Consider the following 14,730-nt stretch of genomic DNA (forward strand, 5'->3'; position numbering starts at 1 on the left):
ACCTTCAACATCAAGGGTAAAATGCTAGTCAAAGAGCAGGGGAACGTTGGATGCTCCTTTCTTTCATGGTTCTATTGGACTTGGAGGAAAGGTGTTGTGTTGAGGCTTTGGTAATACATATTTCATTTGGAGAAGAACATGAAGTCAGTCTGGCTGCGGAGTGAGTCTGTCGCCAGCTGGGAATTGAAATAGTGACCTCCTTCACTGCAGGGTGTATTATGTAAATGTAATGTCCACTTCAACCCACTGGCTCCAAAGACCCAGGGAAATGTGAACCCAGAACCTTATGTTACTGTAGAACATCTCCTGGGTTTAGCCTTGTAGGCAGTTTAGCCTTTCCTGCAGTCAAATGATCAAATCGCCCTCTAGTGGCCTCATGGGTGGAATGTGATTCATATTTTTCATAATTTCATAATTAATAAACATTTATTTTTTTTGTTCTCCGAAAATATGGTGTTTCTATGTCAGTGTAATATTCAGATTCAAGCTCAAAATTGAATACATTTCAACTCTATATGTGACAGTACGGATGCCTTCTTTTTTTTAAGCCCATAACAATGTGTGTGAGGTCTATACTTTTGTTTCAAAGTAGATTTGTTTAAGATACCAAGAAACACTCTGTGTGACCCTGATTCATCCCACTGTAGTAAAATGTTATTCCAGAATTACTGTTAAAATTGTAGAGTAACTAAATTAAACAAGTGTCGTCTTTCTTACTCACTATACCTGTATGTGTAACTGTAACATTTTCTTTCTCAATGTGCGGACTAGTATAGCTACACTAGTATAGATACATGCACTTATGGAGAAATAAGGGTGTCGTTAGGCAACTTGTACATTATTTATGCTGAGTGTGCAATCTATTAATTGCTAAAAATCCACGGAGAATAAGAAAGATCCTCATATTTCATCCAAATGAGTTATTATAATGGACGTGGGAGATATATGGTTAGTTTAGTGTTTTGTTGAGCTGGTGCAATATTTATTTTCTAAGCCACTTGGGGAATAGCCCATTACCTATGGACCTTGTTCAAACAGAAACAGATGTTTGATTGCCATTAATAACGAACAGAACCCTCTGGCTAGCTTAGAGCACAACCCTATCTCGAATATATCACTGAACAACAGGAATGGGGGAGATAGCCTACTCTGGATCTAAACATGAATCTATTGTAGGACGGAGTGCTTTTGTGTATGTTCTCTAACGTTATCAAATGTCGATTTGATTTGATTTAGACACATATGGGTCCTCGGACACGTTTTGAATTAAGTCCAATTTCACCATAATTCATCTTTTTAATATTGGAATAAGAGGTGGAGAGTAGCTCTATATGAACAATTCTATATCATGCGCTGAGGCAATGATTGTGAATGTACACTGATAGTCCAATAACTCAGAGAGATTACGACAATAACTTTACTGTAGTAGGCAGAAAGTCATTACATCAGCCCCCCTGAATATGCCTCAGTTTAATCATGGAATTGGCTTTTATAGGGAAATGCACAACTTTTGACTTGAAGGCATTTTAATAAGAATCTATGTGTAATACATAGTTAGAAAAATATATCCACTGGGCTGTGGTATTAATCATCCTTGTAAATCGGTGAAACAAATGGGTTGCAGAAGAGGAGACATATTACTTAGACAATAACATTTGCATCCGGCTCATAGATACATAGAAATATAACTGTGAGTGGAATATAAATTCCGGGTGTGTCAAAGGAAAACACATGGAAAAAGACTGAGTAGGCAAGGTGTGTCTCTTCTTCACTGAATAAATCAGAGAACAAAAGATGAGTGAGAATTCTCCTGATTATTCCTTCTGAAACATTTCTGAAATACACAGACAGCCTCAAACCCCTGATTAACATATCCTCTTCTCATTCCCATTCCCATTGACGAGGGAAAAACTCCACCAGAGGTATGGATAGATGGCAGGCAGGAAATGTAAAAACTCTGCCGTGTTGTTGCATTATCTTGGTGGGACTTAGACTCTTACTGCTTCAGTCAAACCCAGAAGCTCAGCGGGGAGGGGTGGCTGGGGGGAGGGAAGCAGCACTGCAGCGGGCCTGAATCCCTCTCTCTGCATCCCAAATGGCACCATTGGTACTACGGTACTCTAGTAAAAAGTAGCACATTATAAAAGGAATACGGTGCCATTTAGGACCAGCCCTTCTCTCTGGCATGTCTCAACCCAGGCAGGCAGCTCCTCGCATTCTGCCTCCTTCCTTCTCTTCTCTCTCTGCCTCCTCTCCCCCTTGCTGAGTTAGTGTGCATTAGTGCAAATTGCTTTTTTAAATTACAGATGGAGAAGGAATGTGTTGTGCAGCCTCCTCTTCAGAGATGGCACACACAGGGATCTACTTAGCCTAGTAACTCACACTGTAAGCAACTCCCAGAAATCATGACGACCACACCCCATACTGTACCTACAGTGGCAAGAAAAAGTAAGTGAACCCTTTGGAATTACCTGAATTTCTGCATAAATTGGTCTGATCTTCATCTAAGTCACAACAATAGAAAAACACTGTGTGCAAACTTAACCTAACACAGCAAAATGCCATGCACTTTTAACTCCTTCTAGAACTTTCAGAGGACAAAAGTAAACCGCACAAAACACTTGGAGCGTTTTTAACAGCGAATCATGACATTGTTATCAATTCTATATACGACATAACAGAAGAGAAAAGCCGCCAAAATAGGCGGAATGAACACAAAGATAATTGTAGATTTTGTCAGTATAATCATGGTCAGATGCACATTAATGCTGAGTTCTCGCTCAATCTACCATTGGAATTGAATGGTGTAATTGCGGCGTTTCTCAACCATTCAGTTATTACATTACGCAATGTATTCAGCAATCTGCTTTGTAATCAGCACAGAGCAAACGCAGCCAATAGCTTCCCAAAATCAATACTAATTCATACCAGTATTCATCTAAGATGCACCGGCCCGGGCTAATGCCAACTAATTCTACCACACTATAAAGAAGCAAAGTGGACAGAATTACAAACATTCCTTTTTGATTTGTGTGCATATGACTCTCATGTGGCCTGCGGTAATCGGACCAAATCCAATAGGAGCGACTCAAACCCTGACATTAATTTCTATACATGAGCATTAAATTAATGAGCTATGCATAATTACTGTAGCCTACTGAGGCAACAGATTCCGTCACTGATAGCGTCCGTGGCTATGCAGTGTTTAAAGTGTTTCTCACATGATATGTTCTGCAGGTGTTATAAAAAGCCTCACAATCATGAGTCACACGCAAACACACCCGCGTACACACACACACACGCAAACACACACACACCCTCCCAATGCCGCTTTCAACAGTTTAGTGTGAAGCCATAAACATGAAACAAGTACAGTATGGGTTTCTGGTAGCAGCTATAAGACAGTCTGCCAGAAGACAGAACTCACCTGTGCAGGAGTAGTCATCGATCCTGATGTATCCCCTGTGACAGATGCACATGAAGGATCCGGGGGTGTTGACACACACAGTGTTCTCCCTGCAGTAGTGCTTCCCCTCCGCACACTCGTCGATATCTACAGTGAGGAGAGAGGGAGAACGGGGTGAGCAGGTCACGCATGGTCAACACTAGGCTCCTCTAACTGGGGCTCCACTAAAGACCTAGTTCAGACCCCAGTTCAGCCTTAATGCCTCATAGAGGGAGACAGGGAGAGCCCATGGATAGTTTATCTTTATCAGTGGAGACTGATACTGTGTTTAATGGGGTAGTCAGGTAGTCAATTCCCATTTGGTCCAACGTCCCAAAACTCTATATATCTTTTACTTATGCATCATGACACTCCACAAGGCAGTAGATTCAATATTTTATTCATTTATTCATAATCCCATTAGCTGCTAACCTTTAGTAACAGCAACCCTTCGTGGTCCACGAAGAAACAGCCAAGTTGAAAGCATCTTACAGGAGATGCAGTATCTCCATGAAACTGACGGGGCTAAACAGACGTTCACATGGTGATGCAACGTAGTGCAATGCAAACAGAGCTCAACTGTATTACTGTGGCAGTGCTGCTGTAGATTGCAATTTGCCAAATGTAAATAGACCAACTGTGAAAACCCAACTGGAGTTGAGATAGAGGTCCTTGACCTGAAGTAATTTATTCACTCTGTAGTTAAACACATGTGCACCTTAGGCTACTCACTCTCTGCTTCCTTGCCAACCATATTTGAAAACATCATCATTTGATATGAAAATGCATTGTATATGCATCTCATTCACCCGCTTACATGTCCTTGGTTGCCTCTTCCAACCACCACAGCATACACCATCTCTGGCTGTGCTGTATTCACATCCACTCTACTTGACACTCTGCTTTGCCCCCAGCTCTTGTCTATTCCTTCTATTCAACCATCCACTGAATACCAGATAAAACACAATGAATCCCACCAATCATTGAACACGTCGCCCACTAAATGAGTTGGCCTTCACTAAATGAACCATGTTACTGGCTGTGAGAGGGGGATGGAGAGTGAGATGGGGGGGAGAGAGAGAGGTATGGACTGTTTCTCCACAGCGGGCAGCTATAGCGGGCGGTAACCTTGAGCGGGGGCCCTAGGTGACACTTGTTCGGGCTTGCGATTGGCTGTCTATGCGGCGGCTTTGATTTAGAGCCTATTAACTGTAGGACGTCATCCGTCTTCCCCCCCCCCCGTGACACGCATAACGCTCGATGAAACAATATGTTGGAACGTGCCTGCGTAGTGGACGACGGGGCCAAGCGGCCAGCGAGGGAGCATGAACAATCTCCATCTCCATTAGTCCAGTCCATTTCCTTGATTGGCCTGTCACTACAGCGACATGCGATGTGCCACCCTAAAAGAATGGCAGAGTCACAGGCGGCTTTTATCTCTCAATGGAACGATCTGGATCAAGTCATTGGCACGCTGGACGGATGGGCAGAGAATGACTTTCGTTTATCTCACCCACCCCCCCTCCCCCACCCACCCCTCTCTACAAAGGCTGAATCCATCACAGTCATACGTAGATGAGTCAGAGGTTCATTTGTTTAAGAGGACAGTCTTATATACTCGTATGTACAGGATACATATGGAATACACTGTTCAAGCAAATGCTTACTGGCAGCAACAACAAAAAAATAAGAAAAGATAAGAATACGAAACATAATTGTAATCAGTATCATTTCAACTCAATAGCCGGAGTAGTTTTTTTGTCATTACATTAAAACATAACAGTGGCATAATAATACATAATATGTAGACTCAGTCATATCAATTCAGATAGAAATCATATTCCAGTTGTTGCACATCCTGGTCATTCCAGAGCCATAAAACGCCCCTGTGGATTCCTAATGTGGAGCGGCCTCCTATCTGTGAACCATACTGCTGTGTGGAAGTCTGGGAGTCAGGAGATAACAGTGGCGTCCCTGTTGGAGGGCCGACAAAGACTCCCAGACCACCCCATGCTGCCAACAGCCTCTCTCTGCTGCCTGGGCTCATTTACCCAAACAGTTGATGTAAAATCTCTGCTACTGCTACTGAAATGGGCTGCCAGATTGTTTGCTGATATTCTCACACAGTTCCCAGAGTCCCCCACCACGGCAGGGCTAGTAGTCAGAGGAAAGACAACGGCTGTGTGTCTCAACAGACTGAGCAATAAAGCAACTCAATGAAATTCACCACAGCACAGTTAGCTAGCCCTCGACTGTGAACGGAGTATAAAGACAGGCTTCTCTGTTTGGAGAGATTTTAAGTAGACATTTCTGTCTTTCAGACAATTCACTACGTGCTTACTGTATGTATTATGTTCCTAACAATTCTATGTATTATGATAACAAAAGAGGTGCTCAATATGTCTAGGCAGTACCCCACTTATTGTGATACTATTGCCTCAACAGTAGGAGGGAGAGTCAATGTAACTCCATTTTCTTTATTTAGCAAAGTCTGCTGCTGTAATTGATAAAGGAGTGAACAATTCTTTAATCCGCTTGTTTCTTTATTGTTAAAATCCCCAGAGCCTCCGATTATTTCCAAACTACATGTTTTATTCACTCTACCCAAACGGGCCGCTCAGTAAAACAACTAGGAGGCCATTACTATCTCTTCAGAACAATTACCTAAACATTGGTAGGGAGATGATATGCTTTGTTGCTTGTGTTTTAATGGGCAAGAGACAAGAAAATGTGGTGCTCAACATCTCTTCATCTCTTCCAAACACCAGGTAATTATTTCCTCAATGAGTGATCTTTTAAAGAGACCAAAACAAACATGGAAAAGCCTCAAACTGTTTTGGGAAGAGAGACAATTAATGCAATGGATTGAAAAGAAGCACATTAGGATGCAACAACAGATCTGTCTCCTCTTAAAAAGCAGAGGCATTGTCTTTTTAGCAGGGCAATAACCACAAGTGATAAATCACAGGGCAAATGAAGTGAGAGGAATTAGCCCAGTACAGTACCTGAGTTTAGAATAATGGACTGGTATGAACAAACTCACCAGACAATGAGGAATGCAGTGTGCGTGTGTGTGTGTGTGTGTGTGTGTGTGTGTGTGTGTGTGTGTGTGTGTGTGTGTGTGTGTGTGTGTGCCACAACAAGCTAGATTAATGCTAAAGTGTTTTATGGAATAAACTCCTTGCTTAGGCTATCAAACATCCCCTAGGCAAAAACTGGTTGAATGAACATTGTTTCCACGTCTTTTCAACAGCAAAAATCCTATGTGATGACGGTGAATCAATGTGGGAAATGGATTGGACTTGCAAAACGTCATCAACGTAAGAGAATTTAGTCTTTTTTTCACCCACACTTTAACCTAAATATATAGTAATTGTTTTTGTTGGATTCACATTCATTGACAACTCAACCAAATGTAAATCAAAACTATCTGTGACCAGTGGGATGTTAGGAAATGATGGTGACATTTGGCTGACGGAGTGAGTGGGCTTACTCTCCTTCCTGACACGCATTAATCTTGAGGAGATTTGCCTCTTTGCATGAATCAATGAATCCCCACCATCATCTGTCATCCTTCTCTCTGCGTCCCAGAGAAGGGGCAGAGGTCTAACCAATGAATAAGGTGCTAGTAGCGCTAGGTAATGCTGACAAAGAGAGGGAAGTGTCTCTGCCTGGTGATTTTTGAGGGATAGGAGCGCTGTTGTTGTCGTGTACTGTTGCTATTTCCACACTGGCCTGGTTTTCAGCACGGCAGGGTTTTTGTCAGCTCTTGTGGCGTTTGCACGCTCACACACAGAGAGTGTTTGGTGTTGCTGGCACACAGCGGGATGGTGGAGTTTGTGTGTGTGTGTGTGTGTGTGTGTGTGTGTGTGTGTGTGTGTGTGTGTGTGTGTGTGTGTGTGTGTGTGTGTGTGTGTGTGTGTGTGTGTGTGTGTGTGTGTGTCAGACCTCAGGCTCATCCCAGCTGTGATTGTGATGTGGGATGAGCCATCCCACTGGGTATACACTGGTTGAATCAATGTTGTTTCCACATTTCAATGAAATGACGTTGAATCAACTTTGAAAAGACGTTTAATTGGCGCCTGTGCCTAGTAGGATGCTCTTTGGTAAATGCCAATTAGCCCCCCTCCATCTTGTGACATTACAACAAACAGCAACATGCCACAGGCTACCTAGTTATTACTGGATGGGATACAACCAGTGCTTCATTTAATCCGTCACTTCTCAGTTTTGGCCTGTTTTGTCTCCGGTAGCTCTCATGGCATGAAAATTAATTGTCCCTGTTTGCAATGTTAACATTATAACTAAAGCAATCAGAGTTAATTCGAGTTGCCTCCTCTGTAATTCTCCTGTCTAATGTGAAAACATAGCTTTTCAGCCCACGCCTGATATTCTAAGTATTGATTCGGGTTGGGCCAGCCCAGGTTTATGGTTTCCGCAACATTGTAGCCTAGAGACCAATGTGTGGCCGTTGCTGTGGTGAGAGAGAAGCGTGCCTGTATCTCACAGAACTAGAATGAGATTCACTGTCTATGATCTCTCTCTGCTCTGATAGACATGAGCCTGCAAGTCTCATCTCTCCAGTGTTGCGCTTCATCATTTATTTCCTTATAGAATCAGAGCTGCTGGAAGGATGCTGGAGGTGCTGCAGCATTCCAGATGAGTTGAAATGTATTTGCCGAAGTTATAGAATTACAGTACTATTGTCTGTTCAGAAATAAATGAAATAATTCAGAATAGTACTAGGCCTATAATTTAACCACAGAGGATCAATAGCTTAACAAAAAAAATTGCCTAGCTGTGGATTGTGTGTGGCCCAATCACAAAGCATAGCGTATAGTCGAGAGCACACAGCAAATCTAACAGTGAACAAGCCTTTTGGAATTTTTTCAGATAAAATCGAGGGAAAACACCGGTTGGAAAGCAAATGGCTCCTGCTGAAAAGAGAAGACTCTAATCTGTCTGTAGGCTATCACAATAGTGTATCAACTTCCAAATAGGCCTATTGAGTGAACAGCATGGTTTTAGACAGTAAAACAAGAGATAGGCTTTTGGCATGAGCGCATCAGCCATCAACGGTGAGGGAGCTGCACATCATTGGGTGAGTCAGTGAAACTGCAGAGCTTTTTTAGGACTATAATTTCCTCCTCATATTGTATAATATATGTGTCTCCACACACCTGGCCTACACTATTGATGGATTCAAGACAAGGTCGTTTTAATTGACCTCGGGAGCTCAGTTTGTCGGTGTCAAAGTAGCCTGTCATTTCGATCATTTGTGCGATATTAAAAAAGATTCTGCCGAAGTCTCCAGTCAAGTAAAATGACTTAGAACTGCATGGAATTCGTTTATAAAAAGGCCACTTTTTCCCCCAGACCCCAGCCTAAAAATGTGCCCATGTGTGCAACCCCTGCAAGCGCCCGACTCTACTACTCTATGCCGCTCCACGAATGCAATGATATGCATGCAAAACATACACCAGCTGAACCAATATGATTTGGTTTGCATTTGAATGCCACCAATGTGCAAATAGCAATAGTCAAAACGGAGAAGCATTTAGAACCATGTCCTTTTGATCTCGGGACAAAATTGTGTGAGTGAATCATCTGAATAAAGGAGGTCTTTGAAGAAAAGCGACACTATACTCATTTTCAGATACGCCAGAAAATAATATGAAAACAATTATTTGAGTATAAGAAAACAATGCGAGCTGCTCCGTCCCTTTTCTCCTGTGGTACTCGAGTACTAATATTAGCTTCAACCTTGGGCGCTTTACAGATGACTCAATCTAGAGCCAATCACAGTCTGTCACTTGGCCACAGCAGCTTGGCTTTCACTCTAATAGAGATGTTTAATACACTACCCATCACATGGATCTGTGATGGAAAATATGCCTTCTACACGACTGCCTTCTGAGGGGATGGGGCCCTGTGCTTTTCTGTCTGAGAGAACAGCACTCTATGAGCAGAGAGAGGCTGGGAGAGGAGAGTCTCCCCCTGAGGCTCTGCTACCACTGCTTCTATGAAACATTTACACAGGAGTGATCTCATAGGCTATGTTCAGCACATCAGTGACCTAGGACTGTTTTAAAGAGCCAGTGTATGTATTTTCCTGAGATACCACACCGATCTGATGCCAACCAGATGGCTGAAGGGAATTGTACGTGTACACGGCGTACTTTATGTACATTATGTATATTGTGTACATTATGTATATTGTGTACATTATGTATATTGTGTACATTATGTATATTGTGTGTAGCACATGAGCCTGTCTATTGGAATCCATCTCATGTGTTCTGTGGTCTGATACTGAGGCTGACAAACAGCTATTCCATCTGTATACTGATGTATACCAACCCTCAACAGCAAAATGGTGTAGCTACCTTTGTCCCGACTATTATAGGAACACCAACATTCTCTCAGACACTTGTGTGATCCTCAAAACAACTATGTTGGCGATTCCGATTCTTTTTGCAGGGCACAATACTCATAGTGTAAATGATTTCCAGAAGCCCCTCAAAAAAATCAATTGCTTTTGTGAGAACATCAGAAAATTGAGTCAATTTTGTCCCTCTGCAGTTTCAGAAGTAACCCTCTTCACACCCCCATCCAATTTCATACAGGGACCTGAGTCGCTCTCGAGATGAGTCTGGTTCTAACTACCACTGTGTTGAATGGAATGGCTGGCATTGAAACAACTATAGATCTTATTCATTTCCAAACATGTCACAATACTGCTGTTGGGTGTTTCAGCATCTTCTCTCAGGGGATACTGGATGCAACTACATGTAAGTGAAATAGAGCCAAAAACCTATATTGAAATAGGCACACAATTTCGACCTTCACATTTACCCTGGGTGTACAGGAACTTGGACACGTCTTCCTCCTAGATTTACAAGTATTTACCAAACTTCTTCCCTCCAACTTAGAGTGGGCAAAAGCACCAGTCTCTGCTGGCTTGAGAAGTGGTGCAGTCAGTACGCAGCGGAGGGAGGTGGAGGTGGTGAGTTTAGGTGGTGAGTTGAGGTGGAGGTGGTGAGTTTAGGTGGTGAGTTGAGGTGGAGGTGGTGAGGTGGAGGTGGTGAGTTTAGGTGGAGGTGGTGAGTTTAGGTGGTGAGTTTAGGTTGTGAGTTGAGGTGGAGGTGGTGAGTTTAGGTGGTGAGTTGAGGTGGAGGTGGTGAGTTGAGGTGGTGAGTTGAGGTGGAGGTGGTGAGTGGAGGTGGTGAGTTGAGGTGGAGGTGGTGAGTTTAGGTGGTGAGTTGAGGTGGTGAGTGGAGGTGGTGAGTTGAGGTGGAGGTGGTGAGTTGAGGTGGTGAGTTGAGGTGGAGGTGGTGAGTTTAGGTGGTGAGGTGGAGGTGGTGAGTTGAGGTGGTGAGTTGAGGTGGATGTGGTGAGTTTAGGTGGTGAGTTGAGGTGGAGGTGTTGGTGAGTTTAGGTGGTGAGTTGAGGTGGAGGTGGTGAGTTTAGAGGTGGTGAGATGAGGTTTAGGTGAGTTGTTGGAGGTGGTGAGTTTAGGTGGTGAGGTGGTGAGTTGAGGTGGTGAGTTGAGGTGGAGGTGGTGAGTGGAGGTTGAGGAGGTGGTGGTGAGTTGAGGTGGTGAGTGGAGGTGGTGAGGTGGAGGTGGTGAGTTGAGGTGGTGAGTTGAGGTGGAGGTGGTGAGTTTAGGTGGTGAGGTGGAGGTGGTGAGTTGAGGTGGTGAGTTGAGGTGGTGAGTTGAGGTGGTGAGTTGAGGTGGAGGTGGTGAGGAGGTGGTGAGTTGAGGTGGAGGTGGTGAGTTGTGGTGAGTTGAGGTGGTGAGGTGGGTGGTGAGTTGGTGAGTTGAGGTGGTGAGTTGAGGTGGAGGTGGTGAGTTTAGGTGGTGAGTTGAGGTGGAGAGTTGAGGTGGTGAGTTTAGGTGGTGAGTTGAGGTGGAGGTGGTGAGTTTAGGTGGTGAGTTGAGGTGGAGGTGTTGAGTTTAGGTGGTGAGTTGAGGTGGTGAATGGAGGTGGTGAGTTGAGGTGGTGAGTTTAGGTGGTGAGTTGAGGTGGTGAGTTGAGGTGGTGAGTTGAGGTGGTGAGTTGAGGTGGTGAGTTGAGGTGGTGAGTTGAGGTGGAGGTGGTGAGTTGAGGTGGTGAGTTGAGGTGGTGAGTTGAGGTGGTGAGTTGAGGTGGAGGTGGTGAGTTTAGGTGGTGAGTTGAGGTGGAGAGTTGAGGTGGTGAGTTTAGGTGGAGGTGTTGAGTTTAGGTGGTGAGTTGAGGTGGTGAGTGGAGGTGGTGAGTTGAGGTGGTGAGTTTAGGTGGTGAGTTGAGGTGGAGGTGGTGAGTTTAGGTGGTGAGTTGAGGTGGAGGTGGTGAGTTTAGGTGGTGAGTTGAGGTGCAGGTGGTGAGTTGAGGTGGAGGTGGTGAGTTTAGGTGGTGAGTTGAGGTGGAGGTGGTGAGTTGAGGTGGAGGTGGTGAGTTTAGATGGTGAGTTGAGGTGGAGGTGGTGAGTTTAGATGGTGAGTTGAGGTGGAGGTGGTGAGTTGAGTTGAGGTGGTGAGTTTAGGTGGTGAGTTGAGGTGGAGGTGGTGAGTTTAGGTGGTGAGTTTAGGTGGTGAGTTGAGGTGGAGGTGGTGAGTTGAGGTGGAGGTGGTGAGTTGAGGTGGAGGTGGTGAGTTTAGGTGGTGAGTTGAGGTGGAGGTGGTGAGTTTAGATGGTGAGTTGAGGTGGAGGTGGTTAGTTTAGGTGGTGAGTTGAGGTGGAGGTGGTCAATTTAGGTGGTGAGTTGAGGTGGTGATTTGAGGTGGAGGTGGTGAGTTTAGATGGTGAGTTGAGGTGGAGGTGGTGAGTTAAGGTGGTGAGTTGAGGTGGAGGTGGTCAATTTAGGTGGTGAGTTGAGGTGGTGAGTTTAGGTGGAGGTGATGAGTTGAGGTGGAGGTGGTGCCATGCGGCAGGAGCTTAACCTGCAGCCCAGAGACCTTTATACTCCATTAATTGGAGACAGGGGGCTGATAGCATCTTCAATTATGCAAATTCCCTGAGACATTATAATTACCTGAACAACTGATCATATTTAGCATGTTAAAACAGACTGAGAGGAGGTCAGGAATGGCTGTTATCTTCTTAACACATGCCTTTCCCCTCCTGGTTATTAGAGCCAATGAACATGTAATCAAAGACATCGCACTGATTGCTGGTGAAGGTGACAGAAGAGAGAAGTTGGAGGGAATTCATCAGCTTGGTAAAAGTAGGGCATGTATGCATACAGGCACGGAGTGAAACAACGAGGATGAAAGGGATATGGAGTCGAGATTTGATGGCTTATTTGCGCTTGTCATCAACGTCATCCATAGATTTAGCTCCACATGTATTACTATGAGTTGGGTGAACATTGTAGATTTTACAGCACCGCAGATGGAGAAGTCACTTCTCTGATCATCCCAGGAAGATTCCGTAGAGTAAGAAGCAAAGACGTATGTGGGAATTTCCACTGAGGAAGGGAAGGACCGGCGAAGACATCTATATTCACAGTTTGTTTATATAATGTTTTTTTTGCATGTATTTTAGTAGGCAGTCCATGTGATTAAATGTCCTTGAAGTATTGACACATTTTCCAATCTTCAAAAGTAAGAGGCCAAATCGCCATAGAGTATGTAACATATCAGCATCTGTTATATAAGAAAACAATCATGAAAAGATCAAACGCATTGGGTGTATGGCAACCAACAGGCGGAACGTAGCGATGTGCTACGCATTACAGCTGGATTTCTTCAAACGCTAATAACAGGGAGATTACATGCACTAGTGTGTTAAAGCAGACTTGCTTGCAACCAAAAACCCACAAGAAAAAACCCCCGCAGATCATTTGATCTCTTGTTGTTTCCGTGTCAAGTGATTATGATACCAGACAGCTGCGTCTGCTCTCTACTCCCGCCCCCAGTGAAATATCGACCTATCAGGAGCACCGGAAACCGTAAGGCTGATGAATGTAAACAAAATCGCATTTGAGTATAAGAATATAGACGTAATAGGTCTTATTCATTCAAACGTTTCACCTTAAATGGCTAAATAATATAATATATATTCATCGCTGAAGTTGGAGACCTTTATCTCCCTCACCAACTTCAAACATCTGCTATCTGAGCAGCTAACCGATCCCTGCAGCTGTACATAGTCTACTGGTAAATAGCCCACCCAATTTTACCTACCTCATCCCCATACTGTTTATATTTATTTACTTTTCTGCTTTTTTGCACACCAATATCTCTACCTGTACATGACCATCTGATCATTTATCACTCCAGTGTTAATCTGCAAAATTGTAATTATCCGCCTACCTCCTCATGCCTTTTGCACACAATGTATATAGAATCTTTTTTTTCTTTTTCTACTGTGTTATTGACTTGTTAATTGTTTACTCCATGTGTAACTCTGTGTTGTCTGTTCACACTGCTATGCTTTATCTTGGCCAGGTCGCAGTTGCAAATGAGAACTTGTTCTCAACTAGCCTACCTGGTGAAATAAAGGTGAAATAAAAAAATAAAAAAATTAAAATAACTATTAGCCTGCATTTTTCATTTGATTAAAAAAATACAGATTATAAAACTCAATCGACTTGATTTAGTTACACATTTCAAATAGTCCCGGGATATTTTATCTTGATAAGACAGTTGCATTTAATGGATTACATGAATTGAAAACAAATCAAATAACATGAGCTACACCAGCATTAGTTTTCCATTCATACAACGTGTCGGTACATTGCCACAGCTAATGAGGAAATACTTTATTTCATTTGTACAGGATGATTGTCAAATAGATCAACCGCCCTTAGTCTTCTCAAAAAGTAGGTCCCAAGTTGTTTTTGATGATAACACCCACAAGAGGGTGAAAATATCTCGAAAGACTTTGGTAGCACGCAAGTTAACACCGACATCATCTTTCAGGGAGCGATAATGTGGCAACCAATAATGGTTGCAAATAAGATCAGCTGTGCGGGTGAATTTAGTGCGTATTGATGGTTTAATGAGAGATCAGCTGGGAATAATATAGTAGCTGTCGATGGCTGCAATTGGCCCCGTTTGTTTTACTAGAGTTAACATCATGGCCTGAAACATCAGTGTGACATGCTATCAGCAATGAATATTCCCACATTCATGATGAATAGCACTACTTATGAGGGTCTCTGCTCATCATGCGTTCTTGGCAGTGAGACAAACACAGCTAGGGAGCGTTCTGTATGTTCATGTCAATACACAGTAGAGACTGACCGAAAGCAGACAAAAGCATACAGTGATTTGACTGTCGGTGAAAGTAAGTCCCTGG

At 43.4% G+C, this 14,730-nt stretch overlaps 1 protein-coding gene across 2 annotated transcripts in view; it reads right to left on the bottom strand.

Moving 5' to 3' along the window:
* The window catches only part of LOC135508732 (protein kinase C-binding protein NELL2a-like), a 99,318-nt gene that overhangs the window by 57,339 nt on the left and 27,249 nt on the right, over window positions 1-14,730 (bottom strand). For both annotated transcript variants that reach the window (XM_064928961.1, XM_064928960.1), the window contains exon 13: window positions 3,428-3,553. In XM_064928961.1, the coding sequence (XP_064785033.1) occupies window positions 3,428-3,553 (126 nt within the window). The remainder of the gene's footprint in view (window positions 1-3,427; window positions 3,554-14,730) is intronic.

The sequence above is a fragment of the Oncorhynchus masou genome, chromosome 22 (assembly GCF_036934945.1).
Source record: "Oncorhynchus masou masou isolate Uvic2021 chromosome 22, UVic_Omas_1.1, whole genome shotgun sequence".
NCBI classification, from domain to species: Eukaryota; Metazoa; Chordata; class Actinopteri; order Salmoniformes; family Salmonidae; genus Oncorhynchus; species Oncorhynchus masou.